At 38.2% G+C, this 26,620-nt stretch overlaps 1 protein-coding gene across 1 annotated transcript in view; it reads right to left on the bottom strand.

Annotated features, from left to right (window-relative positions):
• LOC126336485 (dynein axonemal heavy chain 7) overlaps positions 1 to 26,620 on the bottom strand; it is a 978,012-nt gene that overhangs the window by 122,528 nt on the left and 828,864 nt on the right. The window contains exons 53-56 of the mRNA XM_050000228.1: positions 22,931 to 23,076; positions 13,760 to 13,912; positions 1,351 to 1,502; positions 1,019 to 1,238 (exon numbers count right to left, since the gene is read on the bottom strand). Of these exons, the coding sequence (XP_049856185.1) occupies positions 1,019 to 1,238; positions 1,351 to 1,502; positions 13,760 to 13,912; positions 22,931 to 23,076 (671 nt within the window). The remainder of the gene's footprint in view (positions 1 to 1,018; positions 1,239 to 1,350; positions 1,503 to 13,759; positions 13,913 to 22,930; positions 23,077 to 26,620) is intronic.

The following is a 26,620-nucleotide window of genomic DNA, read 5'->3' on the forward strand; positions in this document are numbered from 1 at the left end:
CCCCCCCCCCACACACACACACCTGGGGCCAGTGCTTGTCTTTTCTGTACTATAGATTTTTCTGTGGTTAGTGGTTTTTTTTTGTATATATGTATGTGGTTTTCGCACCCTCTAGAAGGAGCAATGTACTTTCACTCATGACATGTGTGACTTCAGAAAGCACGTGCCCATACAGTTCACAGGCCCGCTTATAGAGACCATCTGGGTCAATCTCCTGGTGAGTTGCCAAAGAAACAGCATTACTTAAGTGACCACAAATGAGTGCCCAGCCTATTATTTACCCTGTATTACTGTTGCCCAGTCAATCTATTCAGTGCTATGTACAATGTGTATCTAACATGTTGCTTTAAAAGTATTATGTTCCACAAATCGTGTTTGTTCTTCCTGTAACAGTATGGAAATAGGTGTAGAAGAAGCATAGGGTCTGGTTCCACAAATCGTGTTTGTTCTTCCTGTAACAGTATGGAAATAGGTGTAGAAGAAGCATAGGGTCCGACAGGGATATTGTGGCACTTTGGAGGGCAAGAAAAGTTATTGTAGGTGTGGTGGGCAAAAAGTAGGGTTGAATGGATCTCATTTCTGGGTATGAGTTTAAGAACTGACATTACATCATGTACTTGGTTCCTGCCTCTCGTTTGGCATTAATTTACATTAATTTATTTGATCTAAGCATTTCTTTTCAGTGACTGTTCCTTTCTTCACTCCCTTTTAGTTTTATATATCTTTCATTTTCTGGCCTGCCTATCTGCCCTCTTCCCTCTACCACATACAATGCACTCATCTTTCAGCTCTTATTAACTCATGCACAATGTTTTGTCAGTTATCTGTATCTTGCATATTATCCTATTGTCCCCCTTTAACCTAGTTGGTTTCCAAATGTCATCCAGTAAAGTCCCCAACAATCAGTCTTTCCTTCTCATCCCATCTTATAAGTCTGCCCTGACACAGGATTCTGGGTAACTTTTAAGGTACAACTGTAATAGCAATAAAAGTAACAGTAAACTCCTGTATACTTTACCTCATATTGATTTAAGAACATGTGCAGTTGTTTCACACTGATACGAAGATCAGTTTCATTAAATTCATATGGTATATTCCATCCAAGAGGACCAAATTTTCTCCTTTCTTGTGTCAGGGCATGGAAGAAGCATAATCCAAAAAGGAGTCGCTTAAAATTCAATGGCTGATTGCAGCTTTCAAAGAAGTCTGGATCAGATATTGGATCACTCAAGTATGACCTGGAAGATTTTTATTACATATTTTAAAATTTAGTTAAAACAAGTTATTTATTAATATATCTTTGCATCACTGGACTTATTTAAAAATAAATTACACATTTGTAAAAAATACCTTAATATATTGGCTCTCAAACCCTTTGGAGGCTCATTTGTCATTTTGACACCATTCTGCAGCACTGTGACTGGAAAGTGATCTGCAGGATAAGACGTTAACCACATTCGAAAATCCGGGTGTGTCGTTTCAGGTGTAAAGCTTTCACAAACCTGTTTTTAACATTTGCAGTGTCATAAAATAAAATAAAATGCAATAAATTTATACAAAATTTAAAATTCAACAGTTAATATTTATAAAGTAAATCTGGAAAGAAACTTGCATTACAACCGACATGGATGAATATTTAAATTGAAACTATACATCAAGGTTTCTGAAGGTGACCATTTCATGCTTAAATTAGGTCCCACAATCATTATTAATAATTTTGTGATCTAATACACAGAATATTATCATCTTTCTTTAGCTTTTTAATTATATAACGGTGTTTCAGAGGGATGTTATATTCAACAAAAAGAAAAATGCTGGTACAAGAAATTATTATGATCTGGCTGCACACACAAAAACTAGTTGACCAACTAAGCTAAAAAGGTAAGAAAACATGTCAGCTTCAGTATCTGAGTGACTACCTTGTCTATTATGTTTGATGTCAAGAAGTGAAGAATGTGTTGAAGAAATATGCCCCATAAAGAAATTAAAATTTTTCTGCTAATAACAGTGACAGCCCCTTTCACACTAGAAACTAGTAATACAGGAGGAGAAGAGGACCAAATATACCACCAGATAGAGAAAGTGACAAAAATGTCTAAGGACAGTGATAATCTTATTATTTTGGGCATGGGAAGGCTTCTATATGTGAAAAAAAGATCACAATACAGAGGCTTAATATGGTTTTGTTGTGAAAAATGACGGAGTGCAACTAACAGACTTCTGCTAAGTGAAAGGACTAGTAATTAAACTCATTTTGTTCTAATAGCCCAAAAGAAGAAGTTACACCAGGATAAGAGTATAATATGTAAATTAGTTCAGTAATGGAAGAGTTATCCAGGCACAGACGTAATAAGTGACCACAACCCAGATGTGTTTAATTCAAGCGTAAGACTAAGAAGGAACAGGAAGAACTTTCAAAAGTATCTGGATATATAGTGTTAGGAAACTGAAACAAGACAGAGCCAAGGAAAAAAACAAAAATTTTTAGACATCACAACATAATAAATGAAAAAATCCACAAAACAAGTACAAGAACTATTGATTATAAATCAGGAGGAAAGGAGGAAATTCAGAAAGTCAAAGAGTGAAGAATGAATTATAAATTATAAGAGACCCCCCTCCCCCCATGAACCATGGACCTTGCTGTTGGTGGGGAGGCTTCCATGCCTCAGTGATACAGATAGCCGTACCAAAGGTGCAACCACAACAGAGTGGTATCTGTTGAGAGGCCAGACAAACGTGTGGCTCCTGAAGAGGGGCTGCAGCCTTTTCAGTAGTTGCAAGGGCAACAGTCTGGATGATTGACTGATCTGGCCTTGTAACACTAACCAAAACAGCCTTGCAGTGCTGATACTGCGAACGGCTGAAAGCAAGGGGAAACTACGGCCGTAATTTTTCCCGAGGGCATGCAGCTTTACTGTATGGTTAAATGATGATGGCATCCTCTTGGGTAAAATATTCTGGAGGTAAAATAGTCCCCCATTCGGATCTCCGGGCGGGGCTACTCAAGAGGATGTCGTTATCAGGAGAAAGAAAACTGGCGTTCTACGAATCGGAGCATGGAATGTCAGATCCCTTAATCGGACAGGTAGGTTAGAAAATTTAAAAAGGGAGATGGATAGGTTAAAGTTAGATATTGTGGGAATTAGTGAAGTGTGGTGGCAGGAGGAACAAGACTACTGGTCAGGTGACTACAGTGTTATAAACACAAAATCAAATAGGGGTAATGAAGGAGTAGGTTTAATAGTGAATAGGAAAATAGGAATGCTGGTAAACTACTACATACTGCATAGTGAACGCATTATTGTGGCAAAGATAGATACGAAGCTCAAGCCTACTACAGTAGTACAATTTTATATGCCAACTAGCTCTGCAGATGACAATGAAATTGAAGAAATGTACGATGAAATAAAAGAAATTATTCAGATAGTGAGGGGTGATGAAAATTTAATAGTCATGGGTGACTGGAATTCAGTAGTAGCAAAAGGGAGAGAAGGAAATGTAGTAGGTCAATATGGATTGGGGCTAAGAAATGAAAGAGGAAGCCGCATGGTAGAATTTTGCACCGAGCATAAGTTAATCATAGCTAATACTTGGTTCAAGAACCATATAAGAAGGTTGTATACATGGAAGAATCCTGGAGATACTAAAAGGTATCAGATAGATTATATAATGGTAAGACAGAGATTTAGGAACCAGGTTTCAATTGTAAGACATTTCCAGGAGCAGATGTGGACTCTGACCACAATCTATTGCTTATGATATGTAGATTAAAACTGAAGAAACTGCAAAAAGGTGATAATTTAAGAAGATAAACTGACTAAACCAGAGGTTGTACAGAGTTTCAGGAAGAGCATAAGGGAACAATTGACACGAATGGGGGAAAGAAATACAGTAGAAGAAGAATGGGTAGGTCTGAGGGATGAAGTAGTGAAGGCAGCAGAGGATCAAGTAGGTAAAAAGGGCTAGTGGAAATCCTTGGGTAACAGAAGAAATATTGAATTTAATTCATGAAAGGAGAAAATATAAAAATGCAGTAAAAGAAGCAGGCAAAAAGGAATACAAACATCTGAAAAATGAGATCGACAGGAAGTGAAAAATTGCTAAGCAGGCATGGCTAGAGGACAAATGTAAGGATGTAGAAGCAAGTATCACTAGGAGTGAGATAGATACTGCCTACAGGAAAATTAAAGAGACCTTTGGAGATAAGAGAACCACTTGCATGAATATCAAGAGTTCTGATGGAAACCCATTATCTACATCCTCTTTCATTTCCATAATATTGTCCTCAAGTACATCACACTTATGTAGACCTTCTATATATTCCTTCCACTTTTCTGCTTTCCCTTCTTTGCTTAGAACTGGGTTTCCATCTGAGTTCTTGATATTCATGCAAGTGGTTCTCTTTTCTCCAAAGATCTCTTTAATTTTTCTGTAGGCAGTATCTATCTTACCCCTCATGAGGTAAGTGTCTACATCCTTACATTTGTCCTTTAGCCATCCATGCTTAGCCATTTTGCACTTCCTGTCAATCTCATTTTTGAGATGTTTTTATTCCTTTTTGCTTGCTTCACTTACTGCATTTTTGTATTTTCTCCTTTCATCAATTTACATAATGAGACCATAAAATAATAATTCCAATTCACTAGTCCATTATCTCAAGTACATTTTACTTGGAACAATGATTAGAGTGAGGAGATTATTTTTCATAACACACAAATGCTGTAACAGGTGAGAACTAAGTCTTATATGAGTAATATAAGGTGTGAACTGCTATAATGTTTGAAACATACTGAAGTGAAGGTTTTGTCAGTTTTGAATCTACTGAATATGTGCTGCATGATTATCATTTGAGAACTGATACACTATATTCAGAATATTTTATAATTTAGGGACATTAGGTTATGTATTTATGTTGATATATGAGAAGTTGAGTAGTATTACAGATATTATGGGTAGGATTACATATGCTGTGATGATGATATGTAGGGATTCTCTCTCTGATTTGATGAGATACTGATGAAGTGTAGGATGTATTGTAGTATCAAACAATGGAATACCTGGAATGGTATAACAACAATATTATGAAAAGGATAGATTATTGCTCACCAGATAGAGGAGATGTTGAGTTGCAAACAGGCACAAAAAAAGATTGCTACACATTTTAGCTTTTGGCCAAAAGGCCTTCTTCTAAAATGGGAGGAACACATACTTTCATGCAAGCACAACTCATACACACATGACCATTGTCTGTGGCCAATGACACTGGACTGTGGGCACTGAGCCTGAGGGGAGAAGTAATCCATGGGCAGTGGGGGTAAGGTAGAAGCTGAGGTAGCGGAAAGGAGGTATAGCAGGATAGGGCTGGGATAGGGTGTACTGCTGCTTGTGGGAGCAAGTAGGGACGTGATGGGGAGAGGGTAGGACTGCTAGGTGCATTCATGAGGTTTGAGAGTGATGGTGGGAGAGGGGAGCAGAAAAGGAGAGAAACAGAGGTAGGGAAAAAGGATGGTCAGTGCATTGGTGGAACAGAAAGCTGTGTAGTACTGGAGTGAGGACCCAGAAGGGGATTGAGGGCCGGTGGGAGGGGGGGGGGGGGGGGGGGGGTTAAGTACAGGTACTAGTGAAGTTTCAGGTCAGGGATATTACAGGAATGTAAGATATGTTGCGGGGTGAGTTCCCACCTATAATTTCGGTATCTGAAGGCCTCAATGATACCCTTGTTTATTTGGGGAGGGAGTGTTCATGACTTCAAATGTGAATCCATGGGAGGCTAGGCTCTATGCAAGTGAGTTCTTTGTACAGAATGTGAGGCAGCTGTTGACGTAGAGGTATTACTGGTGGTTGGTGGGTCTGATATGAATGGAGGTACTGATGTGGAGGTCAACATCAAGGAAGGTGGCTTGTTCAGCTGAAGAGGGAGCAAATGGGTGAGAAGATGTTAAGGTTCTGGAAGAATGTGGATAGAATGTCCTCATCAGAACAGATCATGAAGATGTCATCAATGAATCTGAACAAGGTTAGGGGTTTGGGATTAAGGGTGGTTAGGAAGGACTCCTATAGATGACCCCTTTATAAGTTGTTTAAAGGCACATTTGCAGGATGGGCGTTGATATATTGCAAAAACATAGATATAAGTTGAGAATATAAATAAAGAATTACTTAAGATATTAATTAGTATAAGCGGTTGTATTGATCATGGTATGCAACCATTGGAACATTGGAATACTTACACAGGTCCGTTGTCTTACTGAGAAGACGGCACCTTTTTTGTTCTTGCAGCGATCCAGATTGGATGCATATCTGCCATCACTGCAGATAATTATTTGGCACACTGACATTATTACTACTTTATTGAGATGCAATCTCACTAGGCAAACCCATAGTTACACACGGCATCAGAATTAATGTAAATGTCTATGGAATTTAATTTAGTATAATATTTTGTGAATACAGTGATATTATTTAATCTTGTGTTTTATATAAGTTGCAAACTATTGTTTCAATTAAACAGTGTCTTGGCAGGGCTACAGGTTCTGCATTACAAATCTTATGAATGGTTTAGCAAAAGCCAATTTTTTTGACTTATTCAATTTATGAAGTCTGATAAAGAAATATTTTCAGAAGAGAGTCACTAACGGTCAAACTTACAATTAACTGACCTTACACAAAAGGCAATTGTCAAGTGCCCAAAATTTGTGTTAAGCACCATCAGAAATTTATACTTTGATCACATATTATTATCATTATCTATTAGTATTTGTCTGTTGTCTGATTCAAACCAGACAGGAAAAGCCTATGCTAAATTAAAGTTCGCATAGGAGAGGGCCATGCAGGTGCTTTTGCTATGCCATGGATAAGTTTGTAGGTGATGGCTTCAAAGGAAAAGTACCTGCAGAAGAGGATATAGTTAATCATGGTGGCCAGGAAGGAGATCTTAGGATTGGAGTCAGCTGAGCACCAAGAAAGATGGTGTTCAACAGTGGCAAGGGTGTGGTCATTGAAGATGCTAGTATGGAGGGAGGTGGCATTAACAGTGTTGAACAGTGCACCGTATGATAAAGGCACAGAAACTATGAGGAGTCTGTGGAGGAAATGGCTGGTGTCTTTTATATAGGAAGGAAGGTTGCAGGTACTAGGCATAAAGTGGTTGGTTCACGATATCAGAGATTCCCTTAGTGGAGGGACAGTAAACAGTCAGATTGGGATGTCCCGTGTGGTTGGATTTATGGGCTAAGGAATCATGTAAAAGGTAGGAGTGGAAGGAGTGGTAGGGGTGAGGAGAGAGATGGGCTCCAGGAAGAGGTTCTGGGATTGTCCTAAGGATTTGAGGAGAGACTGGAGTTCCTGTGGGATTTCTGGAATGGCATCACTGTGGCAGAGTTTGTAAGTGGGTGAATCTGACAGCTGGCGGAGTCCTTCTTTCAGGTAATCCCTGCAGTTCAAAACCACAGTGGTGGAGCCTTTGTTGGTAGGTGGGATTATAAGGGGGGATCAATTTTTAAGTGGTGGATTGCGGTTCTTTCAGTGGAAGTAAGCTTCCATGATGAGGGATTTGGGGAATGATGGTAGGCAACATTTGAGGATAAGAAATTCTGGAATGTTAACAAAGAGTGATTTAGGGGCAGTGGAGGTGGATCACAGTTGTATGGATGATTGGACAAAGTCAGGTAGTGTTCAACATTAACTTTAGTTTGAGTCAGGTAAATAGTGTTTGTGGCAGAAGAGTGTTTCCATTGTAGGTCCTGGGAGAAGGAGAGAAGGTCTTTAACACGTTCAGTATGAACAAATTTGGGAGTGGGCAAAAGGTGAGGCCTTTGGAAAAGACTAATACTTCTGAGGGACTAAAGACTTTTGGAGGAAAGGTTCATGGCTGTGTTTTGGGATTGTTTAGGTTCTGGATTATATATGATGGTGGGAGGGAGTTTCTGAAGGTGTGGTAAATATAGTAGATCTGTGAGGTAGGGTTTATTGGCTGCTCTAGTTCCTGGCAGACAACAATTACAATGTGAAAGATGGGATGCAAGGATTTGGGATTACAAAGCAGGAGAATTTTACAGATGTAGAGTAGGTGTTGCAAGGAGACTTGGGCCTCATTTACATGGTATTGCAGGACTAGGTTGGTGAGGGCTATAGAGTGGCAGAATCTGAACAAACAGAGGTCATTGTGGAAGGATGAAGGTACTTTGATGGTAAGACCTTTCGAAGAGACTCCATGGACTAGGTAACAAACCAGGAACACTATGTGGGATGGGTGCTGGATACAGATAAGGAAACTGTTCTTTGTTGGTGCAGACTGAAGGAGCAAGATTTATGGTGAAGAATAAAAATGAGTAAAATGCATAAATTTTGTGAAATATGCACAAAAACCCCTCATATTAATTTGCGGAATACATGAAAAATGTGGGAAATAATCATAAAAAGGACAGAAGGGATTAAATGTGTAGATAAAAGGTGAAACCTGAGGGATGAGCACCAATGATGAAAGGCAAAAGTTAACTAAAATTGGAGCAGCAGGCTGGAAGAAAAAGTCACTAGGCAAAATTAAACAATGTAAAATGAAGGATGGGATAATGACAATATTATGAAAAGGATATATTGCCACTCAACATATATAGATGCTGAGTCACAAGAAGAACAACAAAAACATTGCTATACATTTGTGCTTTCAGCAAATAGTCTTTCTTATAAAGTAAGAAACACACACACATGCACACACACACACAACCACTGCGAGCAGTGCACATGAAAGGAGAAGCAATCCATGGGTAGTGACGGTAACGAGGAGGGTAGGGTGAGGAGGGAAGGGGTGTGGGATGGTGTAATGTAGGGCTTCACAACATACGTGCTCGCGGAGCAACGTGTGAGCAGCAAGGCGCAAGCACGGAGCAGCGCGAGCACGCTATCCCCACTACCGGACCAGAGCGGAGAGTGGGGACAATCACGTGGGGGACACAACAGCTGCCGCCAGTCAATGTAAATCCACGGCCACCTGCAGGGATATCACTCACCAATTATTACTGCGACAAATGAAACAAATAAAGGAGAATATACACGTGCCACATAATTTTATTAGCTTAGTGTATGCCTCCACATTTGTATTAATTTGGGAACTGTTACACAATAAAAGGTGTCACTGAAGTGTGGGATTCTCAGTTATCTTGCACTTTTTGCCCTTTACAATTGCGTCTATGTTCAGAGTAACTCTTCTTGTGCATTGTAGGCGCAGCGTGCAGTTTAAATTTTGATCACACAATGTATTTCTCAGGCGTGTCTTGTTACATTTCATTGCAGAGAATAAGTTGTTCATAAACATATGTGGAACCGAACATTGATATTATTGTAGCCACCAGTTTATGCAAACGAGGAAATCTATCCTGAAGGAAGTGTCTGTAGAATTCCAAAATGTTTTTCTTGTTCTGAAATTTCTCTCTGTATTCTCTGTCACACTACAGGTCAATAATTTCTAGTTGCAGCTCAGGATGAATCTCTTCAATATTCGCTGAATATGGAGAGGAGAACAGATCAGGATCACTGTCTAGTGCTGTCAGATTTTGAAAGCATTGATCAAATTCTTCCCTAAGGGCAACTAAACTATGTGAATAACGTACACAGTCTTTGTGAACATCTTGCATGGGAAAATGAGCTAGATTTCCTGTTTCCAGTTGAATCACCCAAAGTGTCAATTTCATTATAAAAGCTCGTATTCGATCAATGAAATGAGTAATTACCAGATATTTACCTTGTAATGAAATGTTCAAAGCATTCAGATGGCTAGTTAAATCTGATAAGAACGCGAGATCACATTTCCATGAAGGCTCTTTCATTTCAGGAACACACGTTATTTATTTCCATTAACATATTTATCTCATCTAATAGGCAAAAAAATCGATTTAATAATTCGCCACGACTAAGTCAGCGGACCTTGCTGTAATAAGGCAGGCTACCGTGCTGGCTTTCCACAGCCTCAAGAAAGCTTTTAAATTGCCTGTGTTGTAGTCCATGCTTCCTTATATAATTGGTTGTACTAACAACAACACTCATCACATTTTGTAGAGTTATACTCTTTGCACATAAGTTTTCCTGGTAGATTACACAGTGAACGCCCCTTATTTTATTCGGCATTGTCAGTTTTTGCATTCTCTCCTTCAACAGCGCAATGAAATCTGATTTTCTCCCTGTCATCGCTGGTGCACCATCTGTAGACACTGAAACTAAAGAATTCCATGACAATCCTAAACTTTCAACACTTTCTTCAACACTACTTAAAATATCACCTCTGGTTGTAGTGTTCTTCATGGCTACTGCATCAAGGAGCTCCTCCCTCACCTGAAGACCTCTATTAACACCTCTAATAAATATGGCAAGCTGCGCTGTTCCAGTGATATCGACAATTTCACCCAGAGCTACAGAATACGCCATAAAATCTTTACAGATGGGACGCATAATGGTCATGTTAGATAATGGCACAATCCAAAACTGTTCAACTTGAGATGGACACAAATGTTCCGCTGCAACTACCAAACATTCTTTTCTTAAATCGCCATCAGTGAAGGGGCACAGGGATTTTGCTAAAAGCAAAGCAGTTTTGTAACTCACTCTTAGAGCTGCCTCAGTTGATTTTTCTTTGTCCAGATCTTCTTCGGATAGCTTCCTTTTAAGTTTAATAACTTCCTGTGCACGATCTGGTCCATCACATTTTCCAGTTCCATAGTCTTTTGCATAGCATGATATATAATGTCACTGCAAATTAAATTTCCTAAAAGAATTCAGCGTTTTGTGACATACTAAACATTTTGCAACAACATCTTTTTCTGTAAACAGATACAATTCCTCCCAATGGGGGTTGAACTGTGAAAGCATGGTTGGTGTTACACAACGGCGACTTGACATGATTCTTAACCAGTCAAGTGACTGTTAGAGCTGATCGTAGTACTATAAACGTTACACAGTCGGCGCGATTTCAGTAGGCACGCTGAGGCCCTATTCAAACGTACGCGCGCATTTCCCCTCCCTCTCCCCTTCCTCCCTACTCCACGACCATGCACCAGCTCGCGAGCACGTGCCTGAGCAGATGCGAGTACTCACACTCAAAACAGGCCAGTTGTTAAGCCCTGGTGTAATGCTTCTTGTGGGAGCATGCAGGAACATAGTGAGGACAGGGTACAACTGGAAGGTGCAGCTGGTCTGGGGGATGGAAGAACATAGGTGCAATAGTAGGTTGTGTGATACTGGAGTGGGACCTAGGAAGTGGGTAACAGGGGTGAAGGACAGGGACTAGTGAAGGTTGAAGCCAAGGAGTTATGGGAATATAGCATATATTGCAAGGAAATCTGCAGTCATTGAAGTGAAGTACATTGTGAGAGGAAGCATAGCAAATGGGCAGTCAGTCCATCTGTCTCCTGGTGACAGCATTCATGAGGATGGACAGCTTGTTGGTTCTCAAGTTCACGTAGATAGCAGCACAATGGTTGCAGCATAGTTTGTAGATCAAATGACTGCTTTCACCGATAGCCCTGCCTTTGATGGGCCAGGTGGTGCCCATGACAGACTGGAGTAAATGTTGGTGGGAGGATGTGTGGGGTAGGTCTTTCATCTAGGTCTGCTGTAGGGATATGAGCCATGAGGCAAGGGGTTGGAGGCAGGGGAGGAGGAGGAGGAGATTAGTGTTTAATGTCCTGTTGACAACGAGGTCATTAGAGACAGAGCCCAAGCTGGGATGAGGGAAGGATAGAGAAGAAAAATGGTCATGAACAGATGAACTGGCAACTCACAAAATCCTGTTGCAGAGCATGCTCTACAACATTACATTTGTGACCTCAGTGCCTATTTCACCACATGTGCCATCTGGATTCTTCCCCCAGACACCAGCTTCTCAGAACACTGCTGGCAGGACCTAGCATGACAACATGTCCTTGGTCCTCACCACTCACCTGCCCTTAATTTATGTTATTTTCTTCCGTCTCAGCATTTCTTCAATGTAACTACTCTTTGCTTTACTCTGTTTTAGTTTTCTACATCGATCATTGTCTTCCCCACCTATTTTTCACTGCCCCCCTCCCACCACTGTTGCGTACAATGCACTTAGCTTTCCACTCTTATTAACCCATGCATGATGTTTATGCAGTGCTCTCTTTCTGCATATTACCCTGCTTTTCACATTTAAGCTCTCAGGTTTTCAAAGCTCTTCCGACGCAGTCCCCAACAACCAGCTTTTGCTTCTCATCCAATACAGTAACTATCTCCTGACCTGCGGTTCTAGACAATTTTACCAAAATTTACCTCTTTTCATAAGCCCCTGCAGTCCTTTTCCTTCACCCCTCTTCCTTTCCCCTTAACCCTCTGCCTGAAGAAGAAGCCACTGGTTCCTGAAGCTTGCCAGTTACAATCATCTTTTATGAGTGTGTTCTGCTGCTGCTTGGTGAGTAGTATATATACATATATAGAACTGTTATTGATGTAGAAAATATTTAGGGTAGGTGGGTTGCATTGTCTAGTAGTACATCAAATAGTTTTGTTGCTGTGAAATACATTTTCTGTAAACATAATGAACTCAATGGAACACTACTGTCTATAAACACAATTCTGTCATGAAAATCTGAATCCTTCCCACCAACACCAGCTTTTCTGAATTGCACAGCTGGGAACTCTCCTTGCAGTATATTCTATGTTCCTGTAACTCTTGTGGCCTTAACCTTTGTTGTTCATTGTCCTTACTCATCTGGCCCCTTTCTGTTCCCATTCCAGCACTACACAGCCCTCTATTCAACCAACACATCGGTCTTTTTTCTCCTCTTTTTCTGCTAACCCCTTACCCACCCCACCACCACCCCCCCCCCCCCCACCCCACCCCCGGTCAACCTTTCCCCTGCCCACCATTCTACCTCATGACTGCACCTAGCTGCCTCACTCTCCACCTCGGCCCTGCAACTCCCAGCAGCACTTTACCATCCCTCATCCCTAATCTACTATCACTCCTGCTCCCCCATCCCGGCCTCCTGCTTATCCCCACCCAGTTGCCTCTCCCATAATTCTCTGCTGCTTGCAGTCTGGCTCCAGCTGCCAGAGACTGTGGTCATGTGTGTCTGAGTTGCTTTTGTGGGTGCATGTGTGGATGTTGTCTATTTTTGACAAAGTCCTTGTTGACCAAAAGGTAACTTTCCGACCTTCTTTTTTTGTTTTTTTGTTTTTGTGCCTTTCTGTGACTGAGTATCTCCACTATATGTGAGTAGCAGTATCTTTATATCTCTTTTAATTATACTGTTACACTGAAAATGAAATTATATGCATTATGATGGATGGGAATAATAGATTATCTTGGCATGAGGTAAGAAATTAATTAAAGAACATGATTTTTAGTGGAAAACTCTCCCATCTCATTAAAAATAATAATAATAATAATAATACAAATTCTAACAGATAGTGTTACCCATCTCAATAATTGTATCCAGGTATGAATTCATACTCCAACTGCACTTAATGATGGCTATGTGAAGTAATTTGCAATGTTCAACTCATTCTTCACACACCTAACTTCTGTTCAACTATTCTTCTGTTTGGCGGGTGATTGCCTTTAGCCACACAATTATTTGAAGTTAAATTGCAGGTATTAATGGTATTGAAATATGCAACATAGTGAAAAATTTTCCTATTTTATGAAACTACCACTACTCCCAATCACAGCTATATAGCAATCAAAAGTCTTATTGTATATTACTATAACTATACTCAATAAAGTGAAATACTTGGAGAATATTACCTTTTCCAAAGATGGCATGAAACTTTTGGCAAGGTGACAGTTTTGTAGCAGTACCCAGCTACCATTCTTTGAAGCTTCCTCTATTAACTGCAAGGCAATCGGGCCTTGTCCTTGCCCTAACGATAAAGAGGCCAGTCGGCTTCCACCAAATCCCTGTTCAAAATAATGTGTTTGCCTATTCATACAAATACACAATACTTACAACAGAGCTTAAATTCACCAAGAGTTCAGAATTGGAATAATATCATTCAATGCAAACACATAGTGCCAATGGAGGCAAAAACAGAACAGAAATTTCTGCAGAAAACATATCACAACATTAAGTACCTATTAAAGATATGTCAGTACAGTGGAACTTTGTTTATCCAGATTAATTTGGTCCTTAGATGATCCATATTTAAAAAAAATCAGAATAACCCTGTTTTAACAAAAACAAACAAATCATACATTATGCTCTCATAAATTTCTACTAATTTTTACATAAATTTCGACCAGATATTGAGATAAGAGACAGACAAATGAGTTGTATACACTGAAATAATCAGTAAGTGCGCCACAGTGACACAAGTATTTAGCAGCTTTAGTTCAATTGAAGTTGTTTCCACCTACAAATGCAAAGGCCTTTACAAATGTCTGCTTGTGTCTGATTATGTGCGGATGGATATGTGTGTGTGTGTGTGAGTGTATACCTGTCCTTTTTCCCCCCTAAGGTAAGTCTTTCCACTCCCAGGATTGGAATGACTCCTTACCCTCTCCCTTAAAACCCACATCCTTTCGTCTTTCCCTCTCCTTCCCTCTTTCCTGATGAAACAACCATTGGTTGCAAAAGCTTGAATTTTGTGTGTATGTTTGTTTTTGTTTGTGTGTCTATCAACCTGCCAATGCTTTCGTTTGGTAAGTAACATCATCTTTGTTTTTAGATATATTTTTTCCCACGTGGAATGTTTCCCTCGATTATATTCCAATAGTAAATTGGTTTTACGTATAGTCCATATATGTAACATTGTTCTCTCAACTAAATATAGACATAGTTGTGCAGATAATAATGCCAGGCAATAAGATGTAAATCTAGTAAGTGAGGCTCTGACTTATCCAGAAGACTGGAGCAAAGAAAACTTTGTTGTAATCATTTGATGTTGGATAAAAATAAATAAATAAAACTAAATAAATACATATTCCTAACTTACAAAAAAAATAGTAAGTGTATATTTTAGGAACAATAAAAGGATAAACCCAATGAATATGTGAAAGTGAAACATTTGGTTAATAAGCAAAACAAAAATTGTATACTTGCAAGAAGTCAGACCCTCCTTAGTTCATTACTGTTTTGTCTTGTGAGTTTATTTATATTATAAGTATGCTGTATTTTAAAAGCACTTTGAGTACCTTTCTCTCTCTCTCGTCTCTCTCTCTCTCTCTCTCTCTCTCTCTCTCTCTCTCTCTCTCTCTCTCTCTCTCTGTGTGTGTGTGTGTGTGTGTGTGTGTGTGTGTGTGTGTGTGGAAGGGGGGGGGGGAGGAGGAGAGGGGGATGTGTGTGTATTTTAAAAGCACTAAGAGATTGTATGGAAATAACAGGCTTTCTTGGTGAATTATTGATGAAACCTTTTCAGTGGTAGCATTCTCCTGCAATAACATTTCAATCAGTTTGCAACACACCATCTTCAGGCAAATTGCTTGGTTTCTGTGGTGTGTGATCTTTTAAATCTAATGGACAACAGACTCCTCTTCTTAGGGTATAATGGGTGTGCCAAATGTGTGCCTTCTGAAAACAGTGTTGAGGTCAGTTCTGGGGAGGAAGAGATGGGGGAGAGGGATAGGGTAAGGGTGGTCAGGGTGCATGGGTCAGTTGTCAATTCCTGGTGTTGCCTGTCTGCTGCTTCCATCACTTTCAGACTGGAGTAGTCTTCACAGTATTTTGTTAGATAGGATAAGATACTTTATTATCACATAACATGTTTTTATACAATCATTCGATTGAGAACATTGGTGACTCGTCAGTCTTTAGCCTAAGTTGTTACAGTATTTTATATACTACAGGAAATATGTAATATATACGTTGCTTATTATAATAAAAATACAACATTATATTTTAAATCTTTTCGTTAACTCATCGAATCATTACCATAGCCTTCACACACCTATATGAAGTGTGGATGTACTGAATGGAATACAAATCGCCATTCAAACTATAATCCTATATATAAACATGAATATACAGTGAACGTGAATACTTTGTATCTATATGGCTTCGAAAGTATACCATTTGTACTTGTTCCTTACTCCCTATTCCTATTTATAAATTCTTCTAAACTATAACAGTTGCTTTTTATTCTTTTAGAAATTCTTCTAGACTATAACAACATTTGCTTTTTAGGTATGTGCCAATAGTCTCCAATGTGGGAGGCATGTATGAATGTATTTCCTTCAAATAGATGTGAGTTTTTCTGTTCAAAGAGAAGTATTTCATATATGAAGATGGAAAGGATAGTCATGAAGTCTAGGCTTTTGAGTAGTGTTTTTTTTTTTTTTTTTTTTTTTTTTTTTTTTTTTTTTTTTTTTTTTTTTTTGCGAAGATTATAAGGAGGTTTGCCTTTTCAGCACCCCAAAAAATTAATCTGTATCTTATAACTGTTAGGAAATACACGTGGTATACAGTTTTCTTCACCATTAAATCTGTTACTTTGTTTAGTACCCTCATTGCATAAACTAAACTATTTAATCTCTTAAGTAAACTGTCCACATGGTTGGACCAATGCTAGTTTTTATTTAACGTTATCTCAAGAAATTTTAGAGAATCAGTTCTTTACCCGAATATTCTATTTGCAATGTACATTCAATAGTTTGTTTGGTCCTGAACAGTATGATTTGGGTTTTTTCAAGATTTAATTTCACAGCATTATCTTTTATCCATTGTTCAAGTTCTTGTAGGCTTTGTTTCATGGTCCTTACTAATTCATCAGTAATTTTACAGCAGACTACAGCAGTTGAGTCATCTGTGTAAAGTATTGTATCTGTATTTACTTTGCTAGGCATGTCATTTATGTAATATAAGAACAGAAGCGGTCCTAATACCAAGCCCCAGGGCATGCCTGCTTGAATTTCTTTCCAGCTAGAGCAAGTTTTATCTCCCTTTTGATGTATCACCACCTTTTGTTATCTATTTTTGAGATAAGATGAAAACCATCTCATAGATTTTCCATGGAAACCATAGGTACCCAATTTTTGGAGCAGTACCTTATGGTTTACTGTGTCAAATGCCTTTGAGAGCTCACAAAAAATACCAGATACACTTTATTTGTTGTTGAGGCATTTATTTACTTTAGAGATTAGTTCATTTACAGCTTGTAAAGTGTTTTGTCCCTTCCTAAACCCATACTGGTTATTGAGAATAATATTACCTTCCTTATTGTACTTCTCTAATTGATTACATACTATTCGTTCAACTGTTTTAGAGAAAACTGGGAGTATGGACACTGGGTGGAAATTTACTAAATCTTCTTGTTTTCTCTTTTGTAGATTGGGCAGACTTCAGTATATTTCAGTCTGTCTGGAAAGCAGCCCTTGTTGTCAGTGAATCCCCTGCAGAGTTGTTGCACAGCACCTTTGACTATTCAAAAGCAAACTTGTGTTCTTCAGTGATGCTTTACTCTGCCACTATGTACTTGTCAGTCTGGCCAAGGAGAGCATACCATAAATTCCCTTGACTGCAATGCCATGTCTGGCTGATGTACTACATGTCACTCTTGCACTTGATAATGTAAATCCCAGGTGTCTTTAGTCCTAGTTGGTCTTTGACTGAGCTGAGCAAGTCCTTAATTTTATATGTTGGGTAACAAGATTTTATGTTGTGTTTCTCCATTATCCTGGAAATCTTGGCTGGGGAAAACTCTGTATTTGGAAGAAATGGCAAACATAAGGTTTTATCCTTCTAGCTTGTCTTCATTCTTCTTCTCTTCTGCTGGAAGGTATGCCTTGTTTGTGTCTCACTGTAGCCATTCTTGCAGAAAGTTTCCCACAGATGCTGTAACTCAGAAGGCAGTCTCTTCTTGTAAATGTATAACTCATCTCCTGATGCAAGCAAAAACTTATAAGTAAGTTCCCCCACCACACTGTAACCATTGATGGGTGCTTTAAACATCCAGCAGTTAATTGGGTTAGTGGTGGTCACTATAAGACATCTTGTGAAACATTACTAAATACTTCTCTGAAAACTACCTAGAACAGATAGTTTGGTACTCCATTCATGATGAAAATATATGGATCTAAGAACAAACAGACATTCCCTCTTTGAAGATGTCCACATCAAAACTGATATCAGTAAACATGACATGGTTGTGGCATCAATGATTACCAAAGTACAAAAGACAACTAGCAGAAGCAGAAAGATTTATATGTGCAGTAAATAAGATTAAAAAAATCAGTAGTATCATATCTCAAAGAGGAGCTGAAAACTTTCAGTACAGGGCAGGAATATTTAGAGGAAATATGGCTCAAGTATAAACGAATTGTTGAACATGCACTGCATCGATATTATCCAGTAAAACAGTTTATAATGGAAGGTATCATCCATAATATACAGTCACTCTAAAGAAACCTCAAAAGGAACAGAGGGTACTGCATATTAGTAGTACAGCAAAGCATGGGGCGATAGATAGAGAGATGCTGAATGAAATGTGTTTGGCTGTCAAGAGAGCAATGCTTGATGCCTTCCATGACTACCATAGCAGAATATTGTCAAATGATATTTCGCAAAACCCAAAGAAATTTTGGTCTTCTGTAAAGGCTGTTAGTGGCATTAAAGTTAGTGTCCAGTCCCTAGCAAATGAGGCAAGAACTGAAATTAAGTGTAGCAAAGCAAAAGCTGAAATGCTTAACTTCATTTTCAAATGTTTTTACAAAGGTAAGCCAGGAGAATTGCCCCAGTTTAATCCTCATACAAATAAAAAGATGAATGAAATAAGTACTGGCGTCAATGGTGTTGAGAAACACCTGAAATAGTTAAAACTGAACCAAGTTTCAGGACCTGATGGAGTCCCTATCATATACTATACTGAATTTGTGGGTGACTTAGCCTCTCTTCTAACCATAATCTTTTGTAGATCCCTCAAACAAAAATCTGTGAGCAGTTCTTGGAAGAAAGCACAGGTCATTCCTATCTACAAGAAGAGTAGTAGAAGTGAGTGACAACATTACCATCCAGTGCCCTACACATCAATTTGTCACAGAATCTCAGAATATGTTCTGAGCTCAAACACAATGAGGTATCTAGAACAGAATAATCTCCTCAGTGCCAACCACCATGTGTTCTGAAAACATCAGCCATATGAAACCCAACATGCACTTTTCCAGAACGACATACTGGAAGCTTTGGATTAAAACAGGAAGATGCAGTATTTCTTAATATGAAAATCATTTGACCCAGAATCACACCTGCACTTATTGCCGAAAACATTCATGTTGTATATTAATGATCTTGTTGAGAATATTAAAAGAAACCTATGAGTTTTTGCAGATGATGCAGTTATCTACGTTGAAATCATGGCTAAAAGAAGCTGCATAAACATTTGGTGAGATCTTAGTGACATTTTGAAGTAGTGCAAAGATTGGAAACTTGTTTTAAGTGTTCAGAAATGTAAAATGGTACACTTCATAAAATGCAAAAATGTGGTATCCTATGACTATAATGTCAATGAATCACTTTTGGAATCAATCAACTGATACAAATACCTGGGTGTAACACTTTGCAGGGATACGAACTGGAATGATCACATAGGCTCACTTATGGGGAAAGTAGAATACTGGGAAAGTGCAGTCACTCTACAAAGGAGTTTGCATACAAATCACCTGTGTGACTGATTCTAGAATTTTGCTCAAGTGTGTGGGACCTATACAAAATAGGAGTAATAGGGAATTTTGAACATATACAGAGAATGGCAGCACAAAAATTTGTAGATTTGTTGATCTGTGGGGGAATATCACAGAGATATTGAAGGAACTGAACTGGAAGACACTTTAAGATAGATGCAAACTATTCCAAGGAAGTCGATTAATAAAGTTTCAAGAACCAGCTTTAAATAATAACTCTAGCTGTATACTACAACCATTGTTTTTTTTTTTTCTAAAAAAACACATTTGAGGTTACTCCGACATTGGATATAATACAGTGTAAATTAATTATAACTGAAGCATGGGGTACCACCTGTCTGCTTTTAGCCATGACATCATCAACATGTTGAAAAAAAAAAAAAGGTTATCGGACTCTTCAGTTTACTTTATTATAGTCCAAAGGAAGCAGGCGATACTGAGGAACACCCAAACATACAAGAGAATGTGGTACTGATCACTTCAGTTTACATCACCTCAAATGAAGTGTGTGATTCCCATCAATCCCTGCACAATAAAAGAAAATGGTATTGTACACTTCAATTGACCTATAATACACCTCAAATGAAACAGATGAGTCCAATCAATCCTCTGACACAAAAAACTACAAGGAAATATTACCAAACACATATTTTAACCTATAAAACACCACTAAAGAACACAGAAAAACAAAAACCATCCACAACTATCATCAACAACAATAGAAACTGCACTACAAAAATCTTTTGTGACCGTGTTTGGCTCCCAAAATGGCATACATGATGGGTGGTATCCCGTGCTTCCACTGACCCAGCTGTATTAAAATACAGCTGAAAATTTATTAAACTATAAAACTACAGTGTAACTTACATTAATAGCATTACAACCGTTTCCAAACTGACTAGTTCACGGCTGCTGTAGTCTTCACACCTTCTTACTTTACTCTTCTTATCGGTAGCAATATGTCTGCCTTTCATGAACCAAGAGTGTACATAGTCCATGGGCTGGAACAACATCAGTGGAGGACCAACCAACATTATGAACATCAGATTGCTGACTGTGGTAAGATGAAATGTAGCTCTTGTTGGTGAGACAATCAGATTCATTTGGGAAAACCCATGTTCACATTCACTCGTTGATAGAGGAACACATTTCAGTGCATTCTGAAGAGGAAGGATGGATGCTGCAATTTTCTTCCCCATCAAATACTCCCAAAATCCTCTACATATTTCACTCTCTGGAAGAGCAAAACGAGAACATAAAGTTTTGATATTTATTTCAACAAATGTTATTCCAGGATTCTCACGACAATTTGACGAGTCCAAAACTTTTGCACATTCAGAGATAGCAATATCCTCTGTATACAGAAGACGATTTTCCATCTGCTGTTTCAGACAATCATAAAATGTGCTGGGCTCAAGATGTCTGATAGTTGCCCCCTCTTCCAGTGGAATTCCTCTGAAGCTCAGCTCTTGGACTGCTTTGAGAGCTTCACAGTAATGAGGACCACAGTTCAGTTTTCTTTCTCAAACACCAACAGCTGATTTCTGATCTTCTGTTGGGAAGAATACAGTTTGATGTCTCTTGACTGTAGCTCAAGACTTAATTCTGACAATTCTTGAAGGACATCACACGTTAGAGCCAAGTCGAGAATGAAGTCAACTTTGGTAACGTACTTCAATAAACCACCATACATACGTCAGTCAGTTGAGTCCCGGCTTTGATAATCTTTTGCAGCTGTGAAGTGAGCAACTAAAGCTTTAAAGTTTTTCCACACTTCTGACACTCTTCTGAAGCTCAATGCTATGCATCTGGTGCCCAAGATTCTGACTATATTCAGAATTTCATTTTCAAGTAGCTCTGCATGTTGCTTTAACTCTCCAGCGTTTTTCGGTGACTGGTCACTCAGTGAATATAGCTAGTCTAAGAAAGACAAAGTGATTCACATGACATGGGGAACCGCTTTTTATTATATTATTAACAGATAACATGAGCCCATGGTTAGCACAATGCCAAACCAAAATCTGTGGGAAATGCTATTTCATTAAGGTAACAACTGCCTTTCTTCTTCCCATCATCACAGCTTTGAAATGCTTGAAACAGTTAATGACATCACTTTTCCCACCAAAAACTGCACTAGTATCATTCGTATTGCAGTTACCGACATGAAAAAATGAAATAAAAATTTACTTCTGTGAAATAAATCTTTCGCACTCTTCTATCATAAAAAAATTACTTTGTCAATGAAAACGTTTAGGGGTATACATCCCCCAGCATTTCCCCAGAAAAACAGCACTGACTACAATACTCTAAGCATCACTCACATAGAGATTAAGAGAATAAGATTAGAATAATTACTGCAAGCACAGAAGCATTCAAACAATCATTCTTCCTGTGCTTCACATGTGAAGGAATGATGGAACATACCCTCTGCCATGCACTTCATGGTGGTTTTCAGCATACAGATGTAGATTTATATGTAGGAATATAGACACTTGACATTTCCAATATTACATCCGCGTGTGTCAAGCAGTGCATCGGTCAGTGCAACATCACATATTGCAGCACTGATCAGACTTTGGCAGGAGCATTTATCTTGGCCTGACAGACATCCACATACAGCTCTTGTTTGGTTTTGAAGAGATGGAGTTGTACTGCCCCTACAGATTCTCGACTCTGTCATCAAAGAGCTGGTGATATGAGTACATGACAATCTCATCAATCAGAAAATAGTTATGAAAAAAGCTCTGCATCATATTTTGTGATAGCGAAAATCTTTGAAGAATGCTCCAGCAGAAGCAGGGCACAGAATGGACAAGCAACACCAGCTACATGAGAGTCTTTGATGTGGCTGAATTTGACAATGTACTATATTTTGGCAAAATTCTTGCACGAAATTAAATAATTTTAACTATCTTCTGACTGGTTTGTCAGGAACTGTTCTACAAACTGTCAGCTCTATCTAAATAATGCAGCTCTGTATTTGTCCAACAAACTGTTTACTGCACATCATTAACTACATTCCTTTTTAAGCACAACAAATTACAGAAAGTTTTGTGTTTTGTATCTTTGTTATTACCCACTACAGAGACATGGGTAGTTTTAATAGTGCTTATACATAGAGTGAGACAACTTTCTGTTCTAATGTGATTTGAAAATTGAAGATATTTCATTTGTATTCTTCCAGACTATATTACTGTACCAAATAATCTGAGTAAATCATTTCTGAATGCTCCCAAATTCCACAGCAACATTTTCCAACAAGTGGGAAAAAAAACAATAGAACTTTAAACTTAAAAATCAACAAACCTGATCATCTGCAAACTTAAGTAGAACAGCAGTAGGATCTGCTCCCGGTGTTAAGATAAATATTAATGGTATGCAGCAGTGTGAATCACAGTAAGATGACGTCAGATCAAAAGGCGGAGGTTCAACAAACTCTTTTCCTAGATTCTCTGAAACACAAATTTTCATTTTCTAATTCTACTCAAGTAAACATGTAAATCATCTACAAGTCATGCACATGTGAATCTTAATTACAATTGCACAGTGTAATTTAGATTCCATCATGAAGGAAACTCTTAGTGCATGTGTACCTGTTAGCAGCAAACATTAATTTTATTTTCCTCATGATACAAGGAAAAACACCACTGATTTTCTCTAAGTATGCTTATGAATCATAGTGAATATTTTGTTTTCATTTATTGTTTCTTCTGTACCTTCATGGGAGAACAAATTCATATTTAAGGTTGAAAAACTAACAAACTGTGTTTTGTTTTATTTCAAATCAGTTCGCCTCTTTGCGGGCCATGATTAGGAAACAACTAACTAGTGCCACAAGAGACACTAGTGTGTAGCAAAGTCCATATTAGAAAAAAATACTATAAGCACACAGAATCTTTGGTCTTGGTATTACATGAGAAAACTCAGTTGATCACTGCTTGTGTTGTTAGTCAATGCAAGTGACTGTAGACTGGCATGTCAGACAGCTGAACACATTTCTGGAATGTGTAAACTCACAACACAAAAACATTCACTTCATCATAGAACTTGGTGACAAATTCAGAAGCTTTTTTGATCTTAACACAGAGACCAATACAGGTAGACATTGAAGCAAAATTTACAGGAAACATACAGTAACAAACACTATAATATCTTCTTGTTCACAACATCCAATAACACACAAAACATGCTGCCTTCCATTCTATTGTGTATCGACTGACATACATACCAATTTCAAAACAGGATTTCCAAATAGGACTACAAACAACTAAATTTATTTCATCTGTCAAGGGCTATAAGCCTGACTTTGTTGATAATGTTCACACAAGAAACAAAGAAGAAATATCTCACCATACATTTTTGGTCCCCTTTACAGTTATACCCTTCACTAAAATCAACTGGAGTACTACCACATGCATAGGAAAATGATTCAACAAATCAGTCCCCTCTGCAGTTATACCCAGCACCAAAATCAACTGGTGTACTTCCACATCCTTAGGAAAATGATTCAACAAATCAGCTAAAGCCCCCAAATCTTGAAACTATAAAACCTGATTTTAGGAAAGAGGTGCCATAGCTGTAGTCAACAGCAAGGATAAAACTGATATATTACGCAGCAGTTAAGCTGATAAAAGCACTTGTGCATTGACTATATGCTGGTCAAAAAGGCGAGGCTATAGAAGCTAGACTGACTGAACATGGACATTGTAATGTCAGCACCAACATTTTGTGTCACCAGTGTATGGGATAGTGCTTGAGACTTATGAGTTAACAAATGTTTTTCCAGAAATGACCTTTGAGCCTATATGTGAGAACTGAGAAAAGCCTTATTACTATACTGTGAAATAACAAAAATATGTTTTATTATTTTGTAACCAGTTTCCTACAAAAAATAATCATGAAAAGATAATACTACTAAAAGAATGTATTGGCTTCGTATTGTCTGTGGAATTTTTCCTTCTTCTGTTCTTCTTCCCTATGATGTATGAAGCAGATAAGATCGAAGATAAGCTGAGTTTTGTGTCTGCAGCAGTCCACACAGTGCTTTGCCTGCCACTGTTACGTGAGTGTATGGAGTGGCAATTTCAGACTGCAGAAATAATCAGACACTAATTCTTTTGATCGTTATTACAATATTTGAACTTTGAGGACAAGAACCCACAGGAATTTATTATTCTTCTATTCAAACAGTGAAAATAATATTCAGTAGAACAATCTTAGTCTTTACATAAATGAAATAATTTTATGGCTGGTGTGTAAAATTAATTTTTCTCAGAATAATTTATCAGTGATTTTCAATAACAATATTTATGACACCAGTGTTGTTACGGGTAGGGGTTGTGGTGTGATAAAGTCAATGTAAAAGTGCTACATATAACAAGATTCCGCACACTTTAGTGCAGGAGCTAGATAGCTTGAATGTTGATGATAATATTATTTTACCGGACATGTCAAGTGACATTGAAAATGAGGAGTTGCCAGTGTTGAGTACACTCCTGTGGTGAAAGCTTTAAAATATCAATGCTCAAGTTATGCCACTGCCAGATGGTCAGATATTAGAAACAATAGGAAAGCAATGTAGAGAAGAAGAAGCAACAATGTTTAGAGGCAAAGACTTTAAAAGAAAAGCAATGTAGGGAAGAAGATGTTCTTAAAGAGCAGCAGCGTTTAGAAGCAAAGGTATTAAAAGCAGACCAATGTGAATTAAAAGAACAGGAAAGAGAAAGAAAATTCTTAGCATCCAGTGGGACATAGGAATTGCTCAAAATATTAACCAACTGATAATCAACAGGGATAATGCATTGTCAGCACACTTTAATGCAGAGATAAATGCAGTTAGACACACGATCAAACTGCTAACAAACATTCCCACCAAAGTAAATGATATGCAGACTGAAATCAGTAACTTAGAAACTAGTTTTAAAATGCTGACAAGTGCCATAGATGAAATGAAGATAAAATACGAACCTAAGTAAAGAAACAAGTACAAACAGAGCTAGCCAGAGTTTTTAATCTTGGCAATCGAATCTCAGGGGTAATGTCAGAGTCCAGTAATGAAGAATCTGGTCCTGACAGGGGAACTAAACTTGAAAATTTGCTGACTGCTAGTGTGGCACTGCACAATAGGCCACAACTTTTGCACATTGGTCATGTTATAAATCAGAGTAATACACAAAGTTTGCTAGCAACCCCTGTTGCAATTTATGATACGTCAAGCTATGATAGCCAACCTTTATTGCCACAGCCACTGGTGTATCCAAGAAATTCAAAACAAGAAGCAGACTGTACCTGTAGCAAAATGAGGACACCACCTTCTAATGAGAGCCGATCCATGCATCTGAGTACATTGATGCATGAGGAATGTTTCAGTAAACATAATAAGTTTCAGATTTTCAGTGAAGAGAGAAAAAATAATATACATCCAGTCATATTTACATATAAGTTCAGAAGTTCCCTTCTGAAATCTTGGACAGAAGAGGAGAAGATACAATTCGTGGTATCACATATTGCAGGGGATGCTTAGCTTTGGGCATTAAATGCTGCTGAGACTTTCCAAACTTTCAGTGATTTTGAGTAGGCATTTCTTGATCAGTTCTAATCAACCTTGATACAAGGAAGACTTAGAAAAATTGTTTACAATTCAGAAGTGTATAATCTGAAGACTGGGTCTCTACGAAAATACTAATAAAAATACATCAATATGGCTTAGTATTGGTGATGAGGCAATCACTACCTGAGATCTATTGAGTGTATTAAAAGCAAGGTTACCGATTAACATAAGGGAAAAACTGTTCAATGTTATGGACACTGACCTCAAAGAATTTCTGTCCATAATAGGCTCACTAGACCTGGTCCAGGAAGATGTACAAGAAAGTTCAAATACAGGAAATTCTAATACTAGCTATTCCAATGGAAAAAGCTCTTGGAATGGGAACAATGGTACTAGAGGCAAAATAGTCTGATGAAGAATAAAAATAAATTTAATGGTAATAACAA

This window comes from Schistocerca gregaria, chromosome 2, assembly GCF_023897955.1.
Source record: "Schistocerca gregaria isolate iqSchGreg1 chromosome 2, iqSchGreg1.2, whole genome shotgun sequence".
Taxonomy (NCBI): Eukaryota; Metazoa; Arthropoda; class Insecta; order Orthoptera; family Acrididae; genus Schistocerca; species Schistocerca gregaria.